At 44.5% G+C, this 17603-nt stretch overlaps 1 protein-coding gene across 10 annotated transcripts in view; it reads left to right on the top strand.

The window, feature by feature from the left end:
* NCAM1 (neural cell adhesion molecule 1) overlaps positions 1 to 17603 on the top strand; it is a 220553-nt gene that overhangs the window by 124748 nt on the left and 78202 nt on the right. For all 10 annotated transcript variants that reach the window (XM_081172478.1, XM_081172476.1, XM_081172481.1 and 7 more), the window contains exons 2-3: positions 15315 to 15389; positions 16456 to 16668. In XM_081172478.1, the coding sequence (XP_081028604.1) occupies positions 15315 to 15389; positions 16456 to 16668 (288 nt within the window). The remainder of the gene's footprint in view (positions 1 to 15314; positions 15390 to 16455; positions 16669 to 17603) is intronic.

The following is a 17603-nucleotide window of genomic DNA, read 5'->3' as shown; positions in this document are numbered from 1 at the left end:
AGATATGTTTTCAAGTTGTAAGAGAGAGAATGAATCCACACTGAATTATTGCTTGAGTCTGTGGTGTTATATGATGGGAGTATATGTTTGTGCTCCAGAACTGTGGGATTCTGTGAAACTGCTGGATGTTGCTGACTTTATGCATTGCATGGCGAGTTCCTGCCTCCCCCCAGTAGAAATAAAGACACATGACACCATTGTTTTAGGTTAATGGGCTAAAATTGGTCACAACTTTATTGGTTACAGGTAAAGAGCGGTATTGGCTTAGGCATTGGTCCTATCCGACTATCCGGCTTCAGCCTGTTTGCTTGAAGACCGGGAAGGGTTAACACCAGCAGGGGGAGCCCTGCTGATGCACATCAACTAGGGACTCCCCCGGGGTTTCCACTCGGGGGCGCGCTTTAGGCCATGACCTCCATAGGCTTCGGATGAGGCCATGCCCCCTGGAATCCTTTACCGGACTACCCTTCAATATTTGGGGGAGATGATGGTGCTCCCCCCCAACACATCTACATAACAATACCCCTACCAATGCCTAACCGCCAAAACCAAAGGAGTTGTGACGATTTGCTATGAGGTAGGCGAAAAACCAAATGGCCGGTGCCGATTTGCCAAGTGGAAAAAAATCCTACCAGGCCCCTCTTAACGGTGACCAACCGAGGTCCATAGCAAGGTCAGAAGGGGAACCTCAAAGGGCGGGCGGGAAACAACAGCAGCTGCGCAGACCAAAGAGGGAGATCCCGGGGCCCGGCTTGCCTTAAATGAGGGAAGCCACACACCCTTCGCCAGCCGATTGGCTGGCTCAGGGGATGACACGGCCCTAGGATTCCCCTGATCGCGCGGGGGCTGGAAACCAGCCTCTGTGCGTGTGTTGGGGGCGTGAAGCCACCTCCTCCTGATGTTGGAAGTGGCTTTACGACACTGACCACTCCTTGGTCTCCGCAGGTGGGAATTGGCACTGTGCCAACAATGGGCCCCCAACACACACACACATCTCCCCCTGCCCCTGCTATTAACATCATACTGGTGGTGAAAGCAGCACCTCCTTGCCATGGTTTCAGGCATGGGGTGTTCCCAGCCCTGCCTGGAGATGCTGGGGTTTCACCTGGGACACAAGAAAAAGCCCCTATCATTTTTCTGTGTGGGTGGTATTGGTTACCAGTTGGGTTGGGTACTTGGAATGTGGAAAAGCCACCCCAGCTCATGAGTTGCAACCCTATGGAAGAAAAGCACACAGTGCATATCAACATGTCTCGTCAAATATTTCACTCGTTCAAAATGAACCAGTTTGTATTCTTTTTATGCCAAATGTAGCGTGGGCCATCCTCACACGTTTCTCTCCTACACTGACAAGCTTCAAATCAATCTATAGACTCTACTGATCCTTCCACATTATAAAAGCATAATGAGATACAGCTTGCTCAAAGGGTCACATCCGTGACCTAATACTATAGTACTAATCCATTCCTTTTACTAACCTTTTATGGAGAAAGCTAAAGTTTTCTAAGCAAAACAGAGAAGACTATGTCATGGAAATATATATTCCTCTCCAAAAAAAAGAAAAAAGAAAAGAAAAGAAAGAAAAGAAAAGAAAGAAATTTGGAGAGGGAGACACACGTATGGGAGAGAAAATGTTCAGAGTGGTTTAATGTTAGAATTCATGGACCACTGCACTATGCAATAGAAAAGTGAGTGCCTTGATAGTAGAAGTATGAATCAAAAGGAGAAATAAATTATGACATTTGCTGTTTGGGAAAGGTTATTGTGTTGAAATGGTAGCAGGCTGATTTTTCTGAGTAAGAATTATGTGACTTTTGAAATGGACAGTAGGGTCTTCAAAGGACATTTCCACTTTCCCCTTACTTTCCAACAGTTGTTTTATTTCTGGTCATCAGGTACAAGACATTATCAGTTGGTGTTTCATATTTGACTTCCAACAGAATAAAGGTTTCACTCTTAGGTAGATTTAGCAAAGCTGAGCAGGTATTATTTCTGGAGGAAGAAAAGATAACATGAAGCTCTTTCTTAGTAAGAAATGGGCTTACTGAGTTCACCCTTTTGATTCGTTGAGCCTGGTCCACAATTAAAGTAGCTTCTCTAAGCACGTTTTCTATCGAAATAAGCATTTCTAAATTTATTTTTCTGCTTGAAAACGCATCGAAACATTTGAGAAAAAGAGAACCAGTAGATTTGAGAAACATTTGAGAAAAAGAGAACCAAAACTAAGTTTTGATCTATAATTTATTAGGTTCAAGATGGGTCAGTTTGTGTAAGAATTCACAAAGTTCAAATTCCTTAGTCATCTCTGTTTCCTAGCCTAGTTTTCTGATATGCTTTTACCTGGAGATGCTGGGAACTGAACCTGGGATCTTCCGTGAGTAAAATGGAAGTATAGATTTTACTTTAGATCTTTCAGTCTGTTATATAACACCTTAAATGTACACTGTGTTTTGCTAAGTATAAGAGGATCAGTTGCTACCCCAAGGAGCTTGTAATGGATAAAGACAACAAAGGAAGAGGAGGGAGATGGAGGCAGGTGCAGTCAGTAAAACAATATGCCTCTATTTGAGTTGGAAGTACTTGGGCTTTGGTAGGGTATGGTAAACAAGGGATGGGGAATAATGCTAGCTGCTGCCCAACTAAGGTCCTCTCCACCACCTTCCCCCCAAAGGGTGTATGCGCAAATGGCTGATAGTTGTTTCAGTCCAGAGGGTCCAGAGATGGTTTCTTTGGGAGTGGTCTCACTACTGCCTGTTTCAATGTAGCAGGGACCACCTCCTTGCACAGTGAAGGGTTAGCTACACTCTGGACCCAAACATTCAGCCCTCCTCTGTTAGATTTAATAACCAGGAAGGACAGGGGTTGGGGGTGCTGATTATATAAGGTAATCAAAATCCCACAAAACATCTTAAATAATGACACTGAGTCCTTCAGATAGAGCTGCAAAAAATAAAAAAAATATAATAAAATTGCAGAATCAAGATCACACCAGAGTCATGCAACTTCATTCCCACAATGTGTAGCCAGTTGGTTGCAGCAGATATTTGAGTGCTCCAGAAGTTCCTTTCCCCACATTAGGAGTCAGTAACCTCTGGACTATCAGGAATAACTCTGCTGGCCAGCTATTAGAGGACCTGGCCTGTTTCATAGCCCGGAGCACCCCAAATTGCTCCTTGAGCTCCAAAACGGCAGAGAGGACTATCAAGAACGATTGTGTCAACCACCTGTTTCACCACTCCATAGCTTTAGCACCCCCAATGCCCCCCCCCAACCCTGTAGAATCACTGAGTCCTGGAAGTAGGATACAGTGGTACCTCTGGTTACATACTTAATTCGTTCCGGAGGTCCGTTCTTAACCTGAAAGTGTTCTTAACCTGAAGCAACACTTTAGCTAGTGGGGTCTTCTGCTGCTGCTGCGCCGCCGGATTTCTGTTCTCATCCTGAAGCAAAGTTCTTAACCCGAGGTAATATTTCTGGGTTAGCGGAGTCTGTAACCTGAAGCGTCTGTAACCTGAAGCGCCTGTAACCCGAGGTACCACTGTATTATTAGAGTTCTGCTTGTAGAATTCAATTTCATGTTTAAAAAGTCACTGCAGCTCAACCTTGAGCTTTCAAAATGGGTCTGAATGTGGACCCCACTAAGTGAGGCTTGGTTCTCACTGAAATCTGGTTTGCACCGCTACATGCATAGCTAGGTTTCCCTGCTCCAAGAACCTGGTATGCCAATGAGAGGGCTAAGACAAAATCCTTTTCTTTGCTATCTAGTTGTCTTGGTGTTCACCAGATCCCCCCCCCACAGCCTGACATGGTACAGCCCAGAAACAGGTCGACTCACCTTGGCAAGAACTAGGTTGAAGGCTATGGGGGGGGGCGCTCCTGTCTTTAGCTGGGTCACTGGGTCATTTGGCAGCATCTCCAGTGCCCTGTTGCATTTTGTCGAAGGATTACCTTTTGGAGTGATCATTTTTTAAATGGCTTGAGAGTTTAAGCCTCTTGTATGGAGGCAGCCGGGCCCCGCTAAGCCCGGAGACCTGATGCTGTTAATGAGGAAATGGAAATGAACAAGGCTCCGTGGTTCCCTGGTTTAGCTCTGATTTTGTTTTGATACAAACCCATTAATTCGTCCTCCTTGCCCTTTCACGTCCGGGATGGGGGTGGGGATTAGATGGATTAGGAAGCTTGGGCAGAGGAGGTTATTTAATATGCAAAATGCTTTCTTCCAATTCTTACGCGGGGGGAGATAGAAGTATTCTTTTATCCTTCTTTACATATCTGGGACACTGCATGATTAAATCGCTCTCTGGGACCCAAGATAAGGGATGCAGGAAGATCTGCATCACTTAACGATCTCCAGTTCTTAAATAAGGACACACACCCGTGCATTTGTCTAGACACTAGACTGCCGCAGCATACAGGGTCGGCTAAGGTAGCTGTCATACCGAGAGCCGAATTGTGTCTCTTTATGACAAAGGCAATTGTGTGTCCCTGGACAAGGAGAGCGCCTTGAAAATTGCCTCTGCTTCGTTTGGCTTGCTGTTTTCCTAGGCGAGGAAAGGGCTGCTCTTGCTGCAATTGTGTCCACCAGCGGGGGATAAAATTTTGCCCACTGATTACTGTCTCTGGCTTTGTGCAGAAAACAGTCAAGCAGATGGCAAGTGCCCAGCCCAGTGTTCCGGTCTAATAATTGCCTAGAGATGATGAAGAGTTTTAGCCATGTCAAAACTGCCCGCCTGCCCCCCTCAACATAATGACTTTGACTTTTTTGGGATCTTGTTTTTGTGATGTGTGCAAGGGGCCACAGTAAATGCTGAGCTGATGGCACAATGCTGGCTGTGGGTGATTTTCCTCCTGGTTTTGTTTGATTGAAAGTTATGCTGTTTTTCAGTTGGCAAGCAACTTTCATGGCTTGTAACTTGGAGGATATGTCTGCCCTAGAAATGTAAGATGGTTTATGCCTGCTTCTTTTTTCTCCAGTTGATCATTTCCCCCTGACAAATTTTGGCGAGGGTTCCAGAAAATACCTGTGACTTTTACGTCTCTAAAGGGAAAATGAGTGGCTCTATAGCCACTTAATCTAGGCACCTTTCTATCTATATTCAAGAGTTTGGTAAAACAAACACAGGGAGCTACCCTGATCCTCATCTCTATGACACATATCAGCCACATTCCCCATGTTTCGCTTAGTGTAAGGGCTTATCCACACTTTCTCCTGTCCTTAACCACCACACTGAGAGTTGCCCGCAACAGTTTAAATTTCACAATTGCGTTGTATTAAAAACAATTGTTTTTACAATTCTTTTACAGTGTTTATATGTTCCCTCCCCCCAATGCAAGTAAAATAATGTGTCAGAAATAATGACAACAATTAAACCTGAGCTAGTTGAAGCAGATAAAGATCATTTTGAAGTGGGCCTAACAATCTCCTGAGATGTAAGGAATTCTGCAAGATAGGCACAGCTACAGAAAAGGCCTTCCCCATGTCCTAGTGTCAAATATTTCCAGGCTGTTTACAATCTATTTATTAATGTCTCTGCATATGAGTCACTGGAAGAGAGCAAACATTCCTTGTAAGCTTTCTACAGTGGTACCTTGGTTCTTGAAGTTATTCCGTTCCACGAGTCCGTTCGACTCCCAAAACCGTTTGAAAACTAAGGCGTGGCTTGCGATTGGCTTCAGGAGCTTCCTTCGCTCAAGCAGACGCCATACCAGATGTTTGGCTTCTGAAAAATATTTGCAAACAAAACACTTCTGGGTTTGCAGCATTCGGGAGCCAATTTGTTCGGGAGCGAAGCCATTCAAGAACCAAGGTACCAATCTGGTTGGCCACTATGGGAAATTTGATGGCCTTTGTGTCTGATCCAGCAGGGCTCTTCTTATACAGTGGAACCTCGGTTGTCGAACATAATCCGTTCCAGAAGACTGTTCAACTTCCAAAACATTCAATAACTGAGGCGCAATTGCCAGTTGGCAATTGCAATGGAGAAAATGGAGAAACATGCCTCAGAAGCTGTTTGACTTCCAAGGCACGTTCGAAAATGGAAGCATTCACTTCCAGGTTGTCGGCATTCGAAAGCCGAAACAATTGACTTTTGAAGTGTTCGACAACCGAGGTTTCACTGTATTCTTGTGCACGTTTAGTCAGAAGTAAGCTCCACAGTGTATTCTGTGGTTCTTGAACTGTGGGGCAAGTATGCAAGTATTGCAGCCTTAAGCTGCAGTGCAGATATAGCCATTCATGAGCAATGCATTACCCTCTACCTCACCTAGCTTCCCTTCTCTGCAACTTTTATAGGACTGCTATAGCACTTTTTTTAATAGGAACAAATATATGCCAATAACTCCTGGTGGTCAAGGTTGTATCAAAAATAGTTCAGCAGCTCCAGCAAGGTGCATAAATCTGATTTATCCTGAAAATAGTTTTGTTGCTTGCTATAGAGTCCTTGTTGATTTACATGTATGTGATTGCCAGTCTGAGGTGTTAGAAATATGTGATGATTGGGGGGGGGGGAGATCCTGGTGGATCACTTCCAGAATATCTTTCTTCCCAGAACTTGTAAGACTGTATCAAAATTGGATTAAAAATAGATTCCTCCCCTGCAAATTAAAGATCAGAAACATAACACAATTTGGAGGTTATCTGCAGAGAAGCTGAGAAAAGTAACAGCAGAATTTCAGCCAAAAGCATCCTGAAACACCTAGTAATATTTCCCTATGAAAAGCTTGGTGGGTTTTTTGTTTAGTTTTTACAGCTTAACTGGCAAATATAGTAAATGTGATTTCTAATGCAGGAAGCTGCCATTTTGAATTCCAACCAATGGTCCCTGGAAATGCAGTTATTCAACTGGAATGATCCAGTGGGTGTGCTTTTTTCCATACCGATGAACCAATGTCATCTGCAAGATTCACAGAATCTGCCACAAGCTTCTGCACTTTTGTTTCAAATGCAGTGCTTTGTTTCCTTATGCTTTGACTTCTGTGGGCGATCTTTTCTTCCCCATGTACGCGTGTGCTAAGAGGCTGCATTAGCAAATATTTAAAAGGAAACAGAAGAACTGCACTTAGCCGTTCTCCCCTGGGAAGAGGATGAGACACAGAATTAGCTTTGAGCAAGAGATTAATGGTTGCTATTTAAACAAGCAGGGATGGGAGCGGGTGGCATTCTGTAGAGAGCAGGGTTTCTGGAATTTCTGGTCCAGGACTCTGCATTGAGAGGAGTCTTCATTCTGCATGTTGGAACTTCTGCTGGAAATCAGACAGTTTTTGCAAATATTTACTTTTTCTGATTTCCCATTTTCTGAAATGTTTTTGTTGGGTTTGTCTTGACAATAGTTAATTTTGTCGCAGGCCAGCAGGTGCGACCATGGTTGGGATCCATGTTGTTATTTGATGCAGTGTGACTGCTTCTTCCATTTCCTTATGGAAGGAGCACTCAGTCTGCGTCCCATGGATATCTATTAAGAACAACTCCATATCTTCCAAGTGCCCTGGAAAAAAATGGGACATCTTGTGTTTTTGGCGGGATCTTGGCAGCCATTTTGGGTGCTGCACTTTTGCATGCTCTCATGCTGTGCTCTCACCCTGAGAGCTCTCACCATGCTGTGCTTTGGGGGGGAATCTTCCACAGCACCCAAAAAGCACATTGAGGAGAGCAGGAGTGAGGTGCAAGTCACATGACTCACCCAGGAGTGTGTCCCAGAAGACACATCCCGGTTTAGGGCTTGAAAAAGTTGGACAGCATGCAGCTCCTGCCCTGCCACTTCTTCTGTGCAGCCAACTTGGCTTTCCATTCCTACTTACAAGGCAGTTGGATTCCTAGATTGCAGCCCGGGGTTCCTCTTTAGCTTTAAATTTGCTGCTGAGAGATGAGACAGCCCACAGTTTCATCTACTTGCTTTCCCCAACCACCTCTCTTTTGAGATCCTTTTAACTAAAGATGGCAAGGACTGAAACTTGAACCTTCTGCATGCAAAGCGTGTGCTTTGTCACTGAACTCAAGTGCCTGCAGAGGAGGAGCTCCAGAGAACTGATCCAACTGCACACAAGAGGGTCCCCATTCTCATTAGCCAATCTCACCTGAAAAGGGACTGGGGAGGAATCTTCCTTTCTATCCATCCATGTGATGTAGTGACCATCATGAGAGTGAAATGTACCCACCAGGTTGTCGCAATGGGAGATGTTACTGGATGCAGCACCATTCAGTCAAACAGCAGGAGAAAACATTAAAAGAAGGAAAGAAGGCAGGTCATTTGGAAGTGAATAATGGTTTCGCAGCTACTCAAACGGTGCTGGGGAATTCTGCTTAGTTTGTGACAGTGAATGCTTGGGGACTGCAAACATACTTGCTGACTCAAAGTATTTTGGCGCTTGAGGCAGAAAGTCCAGGTGACACAGGCTGATTAATGCAGGGTGCTTATATTCGTGTGCGGCTTATATTCAGGCCAATACGGTAAATGGGGGAGGGGTGGAAGATTCCTGGTTTGAAGCCAGCAGCCTGTGTCCAGGTGATGTTACTTGCCACACCAGTAGCCTTGGACTAGTGCTGATGAGTTTCCTTGCCCTCTGAATTGCCCTCTGCAATACTAGGCTGCTGCGAGTCCTTGCCTCCGGTTCCCATCCACATTATTTATTTATTTTTTGCCTCGCAATGTAGACTGTGAGATTGGGCCAGGCAATGAATTTGAGCAATGGATTGCCTTTGACTGCTGCTATGCTGTCAGGAGACGGCGCAAGGCCCTTTCCGTGGCACGCCACAGCTGAGTCACTTCAGATAGCAAAAGCCATCCATTTCCCCAGGAGACGCTTTCCAAATGTAAGGCTGATTTTATGAATTGGGAAATTGAATCTCTAATGAATTAATATGGGTAGCAAAGCTTGGACAAATGTGATTGGAAGAAGAATGGGGAAGGCCTGCCAAGTGGCCTTATGGGAGCTTAATGCCTTAAATGACAGGGAGTTTATCGCAAATGGATGGGTTCAGTGGACAGATCAGACGGGGCTTGCTTCCAGGCTGTTGTTTCTGATGTGCTGTGCATGCTGCTCCCAGTTAGAGAATGCTTCCTATCCTCGTATATTACCCATTCCCCCCAGACCTGGAACTGAGGCTGAAGGATCATCTTTTGTATTCTGTAAGCCAGCCATGCCTGACATAGTGCCCGCCAGCTGCTTTGGACTACAACTTGCATCAGCCCACCACCAGCCCCCATAGGGGGCATTAGGTTAGGAAAGACTGCTATAAGCTTAGCATGTACAGTGTCTCCTGTATAACTGCTATTATGATAAGCAGCAGTGAGGAGGATTATACAATTTTATAGCCAGGGTTGGGGAGAAAACTAAATAACATTTCCTGAGAGTGCTGGCTCTTTTTGTCAGGATTTAAATTCCCGACTCTCTAGGTTTCAAACTATCCTGGCATCAGCTTGCCACTGACACCTTCGAAATGGGTCCTGGCAAGTCTAGGAACAAGAAGTACCTGTCTGCCATAGAATTTGGTTGTTCGCTGCCCTATAACCCTAAATGGTGCGAGGGTTGGCATGCAAAGGTTCTAATTAAGGAAATAAAATAAATACACACATATTCACAGTTTCAGTCTGCAGCGTCTCCGGTTAAAAGGATTCTACAGCTAACCTTGGGAAAGACCCCTGTTTAGAACCCTGAAGAGTTGGTGCCAGTCAGAATATACAAAATTGGACTACATAGACCAGTGGACTGACTTGGACCTCATCCATACTTCCCCTTGTCCTTGCCTAGAAAACACAGGGTCTGTGTGGTCTCCCCCTTGCTCTGCTCCTTTCCCAGGGAACACCCACTTAGCTTTAAACTAGAACAAACAGCAGCCTACAGAAAACCCCATGCTGCTTGTTCTGATTGAGCAATAAAGACCGGTTTTCCCTTTGGGGTGGAGGGAAGCAGCAGGACAAGGTGAAGTATGGATAAGCCTTTGCTATAAGCTACTTTTATATTATCACTCCTTAGGCCCAGTTTGTTTAGACTTGCCTTCCTTCACCCCCTAAATGGCTTCATCATTGAAGATATTTAACATGCCCTTTCCTTCTAACTGGAGATTATGATAAGCTCGTGGCTTCTGTCAAAAACAGATAAGGTGTGTCTACCTCCTCCTTCCATAGTGCTTGACTTCCCTTACACCACAATATTCTGTATTCATTCCACTCGCTGCTGCCACCAGCCGATGCAGGGGAAAGCAGAACAAAACACGGGAATGTTCTAGCCAGTATTACCACACAAGGGAAAAACCGTATGCGTGGCAGCTGTTTGTGGCAAATTACATTTACCTCAATATTTATCCCTGTGGGTGGTAGCTTTTGATTATGAAGCCATCTAGGGTGCCACACTTCAAAAAAGACTATCTCCTTTTGTTAGTAGTAGTAGTATTTGTTGTTGTTGTTGTTGTTAATCTATATTAAATCCATTGACAGTTCTTGTAACAACTAAATTCCAGTATTTTGGAGGCCCCAAGATTTGAAAACTCAGAATTTGCCCATCTGAACAGCTGATACCCAGCATTTTCCCATCCTGCTGGTATCCAAGTCTCGCTACTTCCTTTCTCTCCAGAAACATGGGCCAAAGCCCCACCAAATCACACCCCTTGTTCTCTCCCCTCCCCTCAGTTGATCCAGCTGTGCAATCAGTCCCATTGTCAACCTGTTGTCCTTTAGCAGCATCTTTCAAACAAGACATTGAAAATTTTAAAGGCTGGCTCAGTGACTGTCAGCAGAGGCTTATTTATAGGAGCAAACAATGTCCGTCTTGATGTGGGAGAAAGTAAATCAAGTGTAAAGGAAACAGGTTTCCTCTTGTCAGCACTTTGAAGAAAAACCATTTGAATTTTAGGTGGCGCATCCCAACTCTGTCCCCACACCTCCCCCTTTTTTTTAGCAGAAGAAACCCAAAAAGGATTAGGAAAGGCAAAAGAAAGTAGCTATAGTTACCTTATTGAACTCCTTGCCAAAATAACTTACATGGCTTTGGGAAAATATTAGACAAATTTGTGGAGGATAGCTGGGCTATCAGCAGGTGAATAGAACCTCCAGATTCAGAGACTTGGGGTAAGGGACAGGTGCTACTCTCATATCCTGCTTGGAAGCATCTGATTGGCCTCTGGGAAGGTAGGCTACAATCTATGGACAGTTGTCAAGGATATTTGGAGTAGTAGTCCAACAAAAACTTGCAGGTTCCAGTTTGGAGAAGGTTGATCTAGACTGGGACCATTGGGCTGATACGTACCTTTCAAAATCAAGAGTGGCATAATGTAGACTCGTGCAATGAATACCAACCCTGCAACAACATTGGATGTTGAAGCAGCAATTACATCTCTGAATGAGACAATCTTCAGCCCTGGCGCAATGTTGGTTTTGGAGAGAACTAAGCTACTGGAGACCTTCTTTAAGTAGAGATGCCAGGAATTGAACCTGGGACCTTTCAAAGTTATTTTAGCTTTTTTTTTGGGGGGGGGAGGGAAGCCATGGTGGCTTACAGCCTAAAAGCTTAGAAAACGTAAGCTGACAATCAATAAGACACATCAAAGATTCATCAGCCTAAAAAGAAAGCAGGAAGGCAAAGTCTTAAATTTTATGCATTAAAAAAAAAAGGCAGGCAAGGTATGGCCCTTTTGCAAGGGTAATGTTCCGGATGCGGTTTGCACACCTTAACCTCTGTGTGACCTCCGTCAGCGGGGCTCTGGTTGTTTGCTGGTTTGGAATATTTATATATCTCACAGTTGCAAGTTCTCTGGACACAAATAAAAGAGCCTTGAAGCTAACAAAAGTTAGTAGTCTGCCTTTCCCCATAGTAGCCTGCTGGGGCTAGAAGAAGCAGGGGGCAGAGAAGTCCTGTTTTTCCCCCTATAGCAGCCTGCTACATTTCTGCACTGGGTACAATGGAATGTGGAAGGCACTCTGGCCTTTATCCACCAGCCAACTCCCTTGCCTGCACTCAGTTCCTTCTTGCCTGTGGCTACGAGGCCTAGTATAAGACTGAAGTTAAAATTTAAAGCCATTAAGTTGTAAAAGTCGGATGTAAAACATAAATGTAGAACAAAATAAAAGCAATAGTGGAATAAAATGAAAACCAGTGACAGTACAAAAGATCACTGAAACACCAAAAAGAAAAACCTGAAAAGCCTGAGGAAAGGAAGATGTCTTCACTTAGTTCTGAAAGAACCACCACATAGACAACAGGCAAAATTCAAGCAGGTTTCCATTTTTAAAATGCCAGTGTATGCATTTTTGCACACTTTTGTTCTGATGACATATTTTTGTATGCAATTTTGCCTACTATAAAGTAGGCAATTTTGTAGCAATTTTGCCTACTATGCATTTTTGTGCATTCCTTTTCCCCCCTTTCAAATATCCACATTTCGGTCCACACTTTTCCCTGATATGTGCACTTTTTGACTGGAGAAGTGCAGGGAAGAGTGAGTTTCACATGGCAGCTGCATTTCAGCTCACACATTCTCTAACCTGGGCTTGGGAAATGCAAATTAGATGGGCTCACATTAAAATATTTAGTAACAGAGGGTTCATCCACACTTCTGATTGTCCAGTGCCAGGAAAGCACAGTGTTCTTTCTCTTGCCCTGCTCCTTTCCCAGGGGAAACCCACTCTTTAATGCTAAATCAGAGCAAATGTCAATCTTGAGAAAATCTAAATGGCTGTTTGCTCTGATTGAGCTCTGACAGTTTTCTTGGGTTTGGGTGGGGAGACAACAGTGGGACAACAGGATGTGTGAACAAGTCTCCACTGTCCTTGTGTGCTGCCAAGGAAGAATACTGCTGCTGCTATCTTAAGGAGACTGATTCCTTTCCGCAGGATCATTGTGGTTTTAAAATTCTCTATGTGGGGGCAGATAGGCACATGCATCAAACAGCTTTGTGGTCCAGCCACCCCTGAAAGGAAGCCAGTTTTGTAGTGCTGGACCACTAAAGAGTTTTAACAAATTAAGCATTTGCAGGAGTAGAGGTATGGAGGAATGTTTTGGCTATGCTGGACTGAGCAGTTGTTCTATTATGGTGATTGTTTTCTCTCCAACTAATGGCTGCAATTTGGAAATTGCACACATTAGGTCAAACCTCTTGAAATCCTTCTCTGACCTGGACTTGTTAGGCCAGGAAGCTCCGGCAAGCTTGTCCGTGGAAGTGAGCCAGCATCCAATTATGCCTTCCCTAATGGCTCATTACTTATCACGAAAGACCACAATGCTCACAGATTCTGGAGTCCAAGAGAGAATGTGTAGTTGTGATGGAGAGGCATTTATAGTACGGAGCAAAAAGATCCCCAGCTAGCAAGGCACAGAGGAAGGTGTGCTCTGATGAATCCCAGCATTACAGGGCAGACGTCTGAGACAAATCCAAGGGCCAACTTGAGTTTGGCATAGAACCAGCTGATGTCTCCTCCAGTTGTTCTGGGATCTTTCAGCTTTAAATTTCACTCACAAGTGGTTTGAGGGCCAGGGAACCCCCATACAATGGAAGGGAAGAATTGGGTCAGAAGATGAACCCCTGAAACAGCTCTTTCCATTCTGGTTGCATTCCAAATCACATCATCCCTGACCATTGGCCATGACAGCTGTTGTGGCTGATGAGAGTTGGAGCCACACAACATCTGGAGGGAAGCATGTTTGAGAAGGCTGGCCAAAAGCTCCGTCCATGTAAGCCTGAGTAGACCTTTCAAAGTTAATAGACATGACTTGGGCTTGTCCACACTTCTGCTTATCCTGTACCTAGGCACAGGTCTGAGTGGTTTTGCCTTTGCCCCACTTCTTCTCTCTCCCCCCTCCCGCGGGTAAAGCCTGCCCTTTAGTGCTAAATCAGACCAAACGGCGATCTGCTGAAATCCAGATGGCTGTTTGGTCCGATTCAGCACTAAACTGTGGGTTTTCTCAGGGGGAAGCAATAGGGCAAACAGAAGTGGGAATGAGCCCTAACTCAGTAGGTCCATTGTGGGTCCATTTCAGTGGTCCATTGTGATTATAACCTAGTTGGTTACTGCAGAATCAAAAGCCCTACAGTGTAACAGACCTGTGAGCAAAACCTCTTGAAGTCGATTTTCCTTCTAGATATGTGTTTTGTTTTGGGATGACTGCTTCTGAATATCAGCTTCAAGACTACAGCTATGTGCATTCAAATTGCTCATGTGTGCCTGGGCTCTTGTGCCCCATAGCTGAAACCCCACCCTTGGTGATGGGCACTGCCCAGTATACAAGAGTGGATGACAGGGCAATAAATTGAAGGAAGACACCACATCTCTTTGGTCCTGGGCTATTTAGGTCTCACCACACTGAATCTAATAAACGTTTCACATTCTATTACTGCGTGTGGCTCTTCCATTCTGTCTGGGAGTGAATTATGTTAAAGTAATATGGATGAGCAAAATTAGATTACATAGAAATAAAGTAGAGTAAAAGGGCAACCAGCATATTGGAAAAGAGAGATAGTCACCTCCAGTGCCGTCACAAGAGCGTACAAAGACTTTCAAGGGGGAAGTGTACTGGAGAGAGGGGAGTTCAAAAGGCAGTTTGCTCATGGACTAATGTTAAGGGACTAACTGACCATCCAATGTAATTCTCCTTTCCTATGTAGAGCCCAATTCAGAATAGCTGGCGTGACTCTCAGTTATTTTCTCATAGCGCACACACACACACACACACACACACACGCGGGGGGGGGAGGGGAGGGGAGAGACCGACCCCTACTCATGGAGCTGCTAACAAGCCCCAGATGCTATCAGACTGTTCCTGTTGCTCCAAACCAGGTTATAAGCTGGTTATACCGTATTTATTTGAGTTTAATGCACTATTGAATCTAATGTACACCTCAATTTTCAGAACCTTGAAACAAAAAAAAAGTATTTGCTGTCGGATGTAAATGTGCCATCAAATCTAATGTGCACCTAATTGTTGCACTGTAATTTGGCCAAAAAAGGTGAGCATTAGATTCGAGTAAATACAGTAACTAATTTTACAAAGTAGTGGCATCCCTGCAGAAGGACAATTGCTCCTTAATTTCTGTGACAGGACATATTCTAACCTTCCTCTTAACTATAGGTCTACTGGAGACAAAAATAGTTTCTCAGTAAATCCATATTAATGACCCCTTAAAATACAGGTATAGGCATGAACAGCTAACCTTCACCGTGGAACAATTTTAGCATAACCAAACATCCTACAGTTTTACATGACAAAAGAGGTACAACTAGTTTGATAAGGCTCTTGAAATCTACAATAGATTTGTATTTTGTTAAGTACAGACGCTGTCACATCTTAGCATTTCTCTCTGATTTGCTTCTTCTTGTTTTTTGCAGTCTCTCTCCAGGTGAACATTGCTCCAAATAAAGTGGAGGTGCCTGTTGGAGAGTCCAAATTCTTCTTGTGTCAAGGTGAGTAATGACTTCCCACTTTGGCTGTTCATAGCTGCTTGGGGTAAAACATTATTGGTTAGTCAGCATATTGCTTGTGGAAAGGCAGAATCCCTTGTCTTAAGATCCCATTACGAGGTCCCTTTACGCTGTTCCACCAACAAATTTGGAGACCATCTTGAATGTGCTCTCATTCTCCCAGCTTTGCACAAAGATTACTGATCCAAAGATGATGTAAGCATTTACCACAGAATGGTGGAATCACCCTTTCCTCTAACATAAGCCAGCAATTCCATGCATATCCAAGTCCCACTGAAGACAGTGGGGACTGTTTCCTTTAAACGTGCATACAATTGCGTCAAATGAAGGAGAATCTTCAGGAAGTTGTCTTGAGACATGATTTTGGCCGCTGGGTGTAAAAGCGTACTGAGAGTACGCAGAGACTTCCGTTTTGGTGGGACATGTTCAGAAAGTTTCTGTTGCTTGTCTAGATTCTAGAGTTTCTTTTTTGTGTGTGCTTGGATTCCAATGTATTGTAATCTGTGTCTAGACCTTTGGTTATAAATTGAAACTAACTGTAAAGAGTCTGGCACCTTCTATATTGCGGGTGACAGAGACCCAAAGGGTTTAGGAAACATCTTTGGTGCCGTCTTTTTAATATATTTCAAGCCCTTTCTTGGGGAATTCTAGAACTGCTGTGAGAAAGCTAACTCGCCCCACCACCACTTTAAGCCTTGTGAATGCTTTTTTAATTTTCCCTGGGACCTGAGCTGCAAGCGGTCAGTGTGTGAAAACAAATGAATGCATAGCAAATCCTTAGAATCACAGTGCCTATCATCCGCAGTGCAAGGGCTCCCATGAACAGCAGGGTGTTAACACATCACAAATTTGAATCTTCACCCACCCATGACTTTATTCCTTGGTGTTCAGTAAAGCTTTATCACCTGTATGGTGGGCCCCAAGAGCAGTGGTTCTAAGAGGCCGCCCCACACCTGCCCAGATTCTAGGGGGTTGTCTGAATGATTCCTAAGGAAGAGGGAACATCCAATGGTTTTTATCCTTGAACATCTTACCCTTTTTGATTTAGTGACTGGGGATGCCAAATCCAAAGACATCTCCTGGTTTGCCCCCAACGGTGAGAAGCTGACGACAAACCAACAGCACATCTCAGTGGTGCGGACGGAGGATTCATCTACTCTCACCATCTACAATGTCAACATAGACGATGCTGGCATTTACAAATGTGTTGTCTCCAGTGAGGAAGGCGATGTGGAGGCCACACTCAACGTGAAGATTTTCCGTAAGATACCTGACCTATTTGCTTTCAAAGGGTGGGAGAGCTAGGTGGGACAGCAATTTTACAATGTCTGTCAGGAACATTGTATGCTTACATTTGTATATCCCAATGTCTTCCAGTTTTGGGAAGAATGTTGATGAGTTTCAGCCCTTCAGACTAGGTGTCATTTCAGCTACCAGGGCTTTCTACTGAGGACACCCCAGTAATGGTGCCCCACCCCAAAACCTTTATTGTCCCATCTCTCATAGTTTAAGAAGTGGGCCTCACTGGGTTCTATGTCAAAGGGACCCCAGATGCTGTTCTTGTCTTAGGTTTCTTTGTGTTCTAAATATTTTTGGCTCACGTTTTATTGTTCTTCTGTTAAGCATTATGTATTTTCCTTGTGACTGGTCACTTTGTGGGTAAAGGGAGGATATAAATATTTTCAGCCAACTGATGAACTAATTAAAATCCTAGAGTCAGCATGGCTCACTGCAGTCTGGTGATCAGAGCCTATTGAACCCTGCAAAACAAGCAAATGATCCCTGTGTGGTTTTGTTTTCCCTTGTCTCGCTTGAGTTTCCTAGAGCCACCTGCACTGTCAGAGCCTCTTGTAGTCAGAGGTGTACATAGGGGTTGGCGAAACCAGCCCCCTCCAGGGGTGCAGCCCCCTGCAAAAATCTATTGAGCGTATGATGTATATGTGTGAGGAGACACAACACTGCTGTCATGGTGAGAGCGAAGGAGAAGCTTCCCGTCCTTCTCACACTGCGACACGAAGGCATGTGAACTTTTTCTTCCTTCCTCCTCGCCTCGCTCTCACTCCAGACACTGAGTACTTGGGTCACATAAAATGTGGCTACTGCTGTACAGTGCTTTTTTCCAGTCAGGGGGTGCCAGTACTGCTCCTTGCTGTGGGTGCTGAAACAGCTCCTTGCCAAGGGCACAAGGGACCCTAG

The sequence above is a fragment of the Podarcis bocagei genome (genome assembly GCF_964188305.1).
Source record: "Podarcis bocagei genome assembly, chromosome: 15".
NCBI lineage: Eukaryota > Metazoa > Chordata > Lepidosauria > Squamata > Lacertidae > Podarcis > Podarcis bocagei.
Note: the sequence above shows the minus strand (reverse complement) of the source record. Positions and strands in the feature narration are given on the sequence as shown.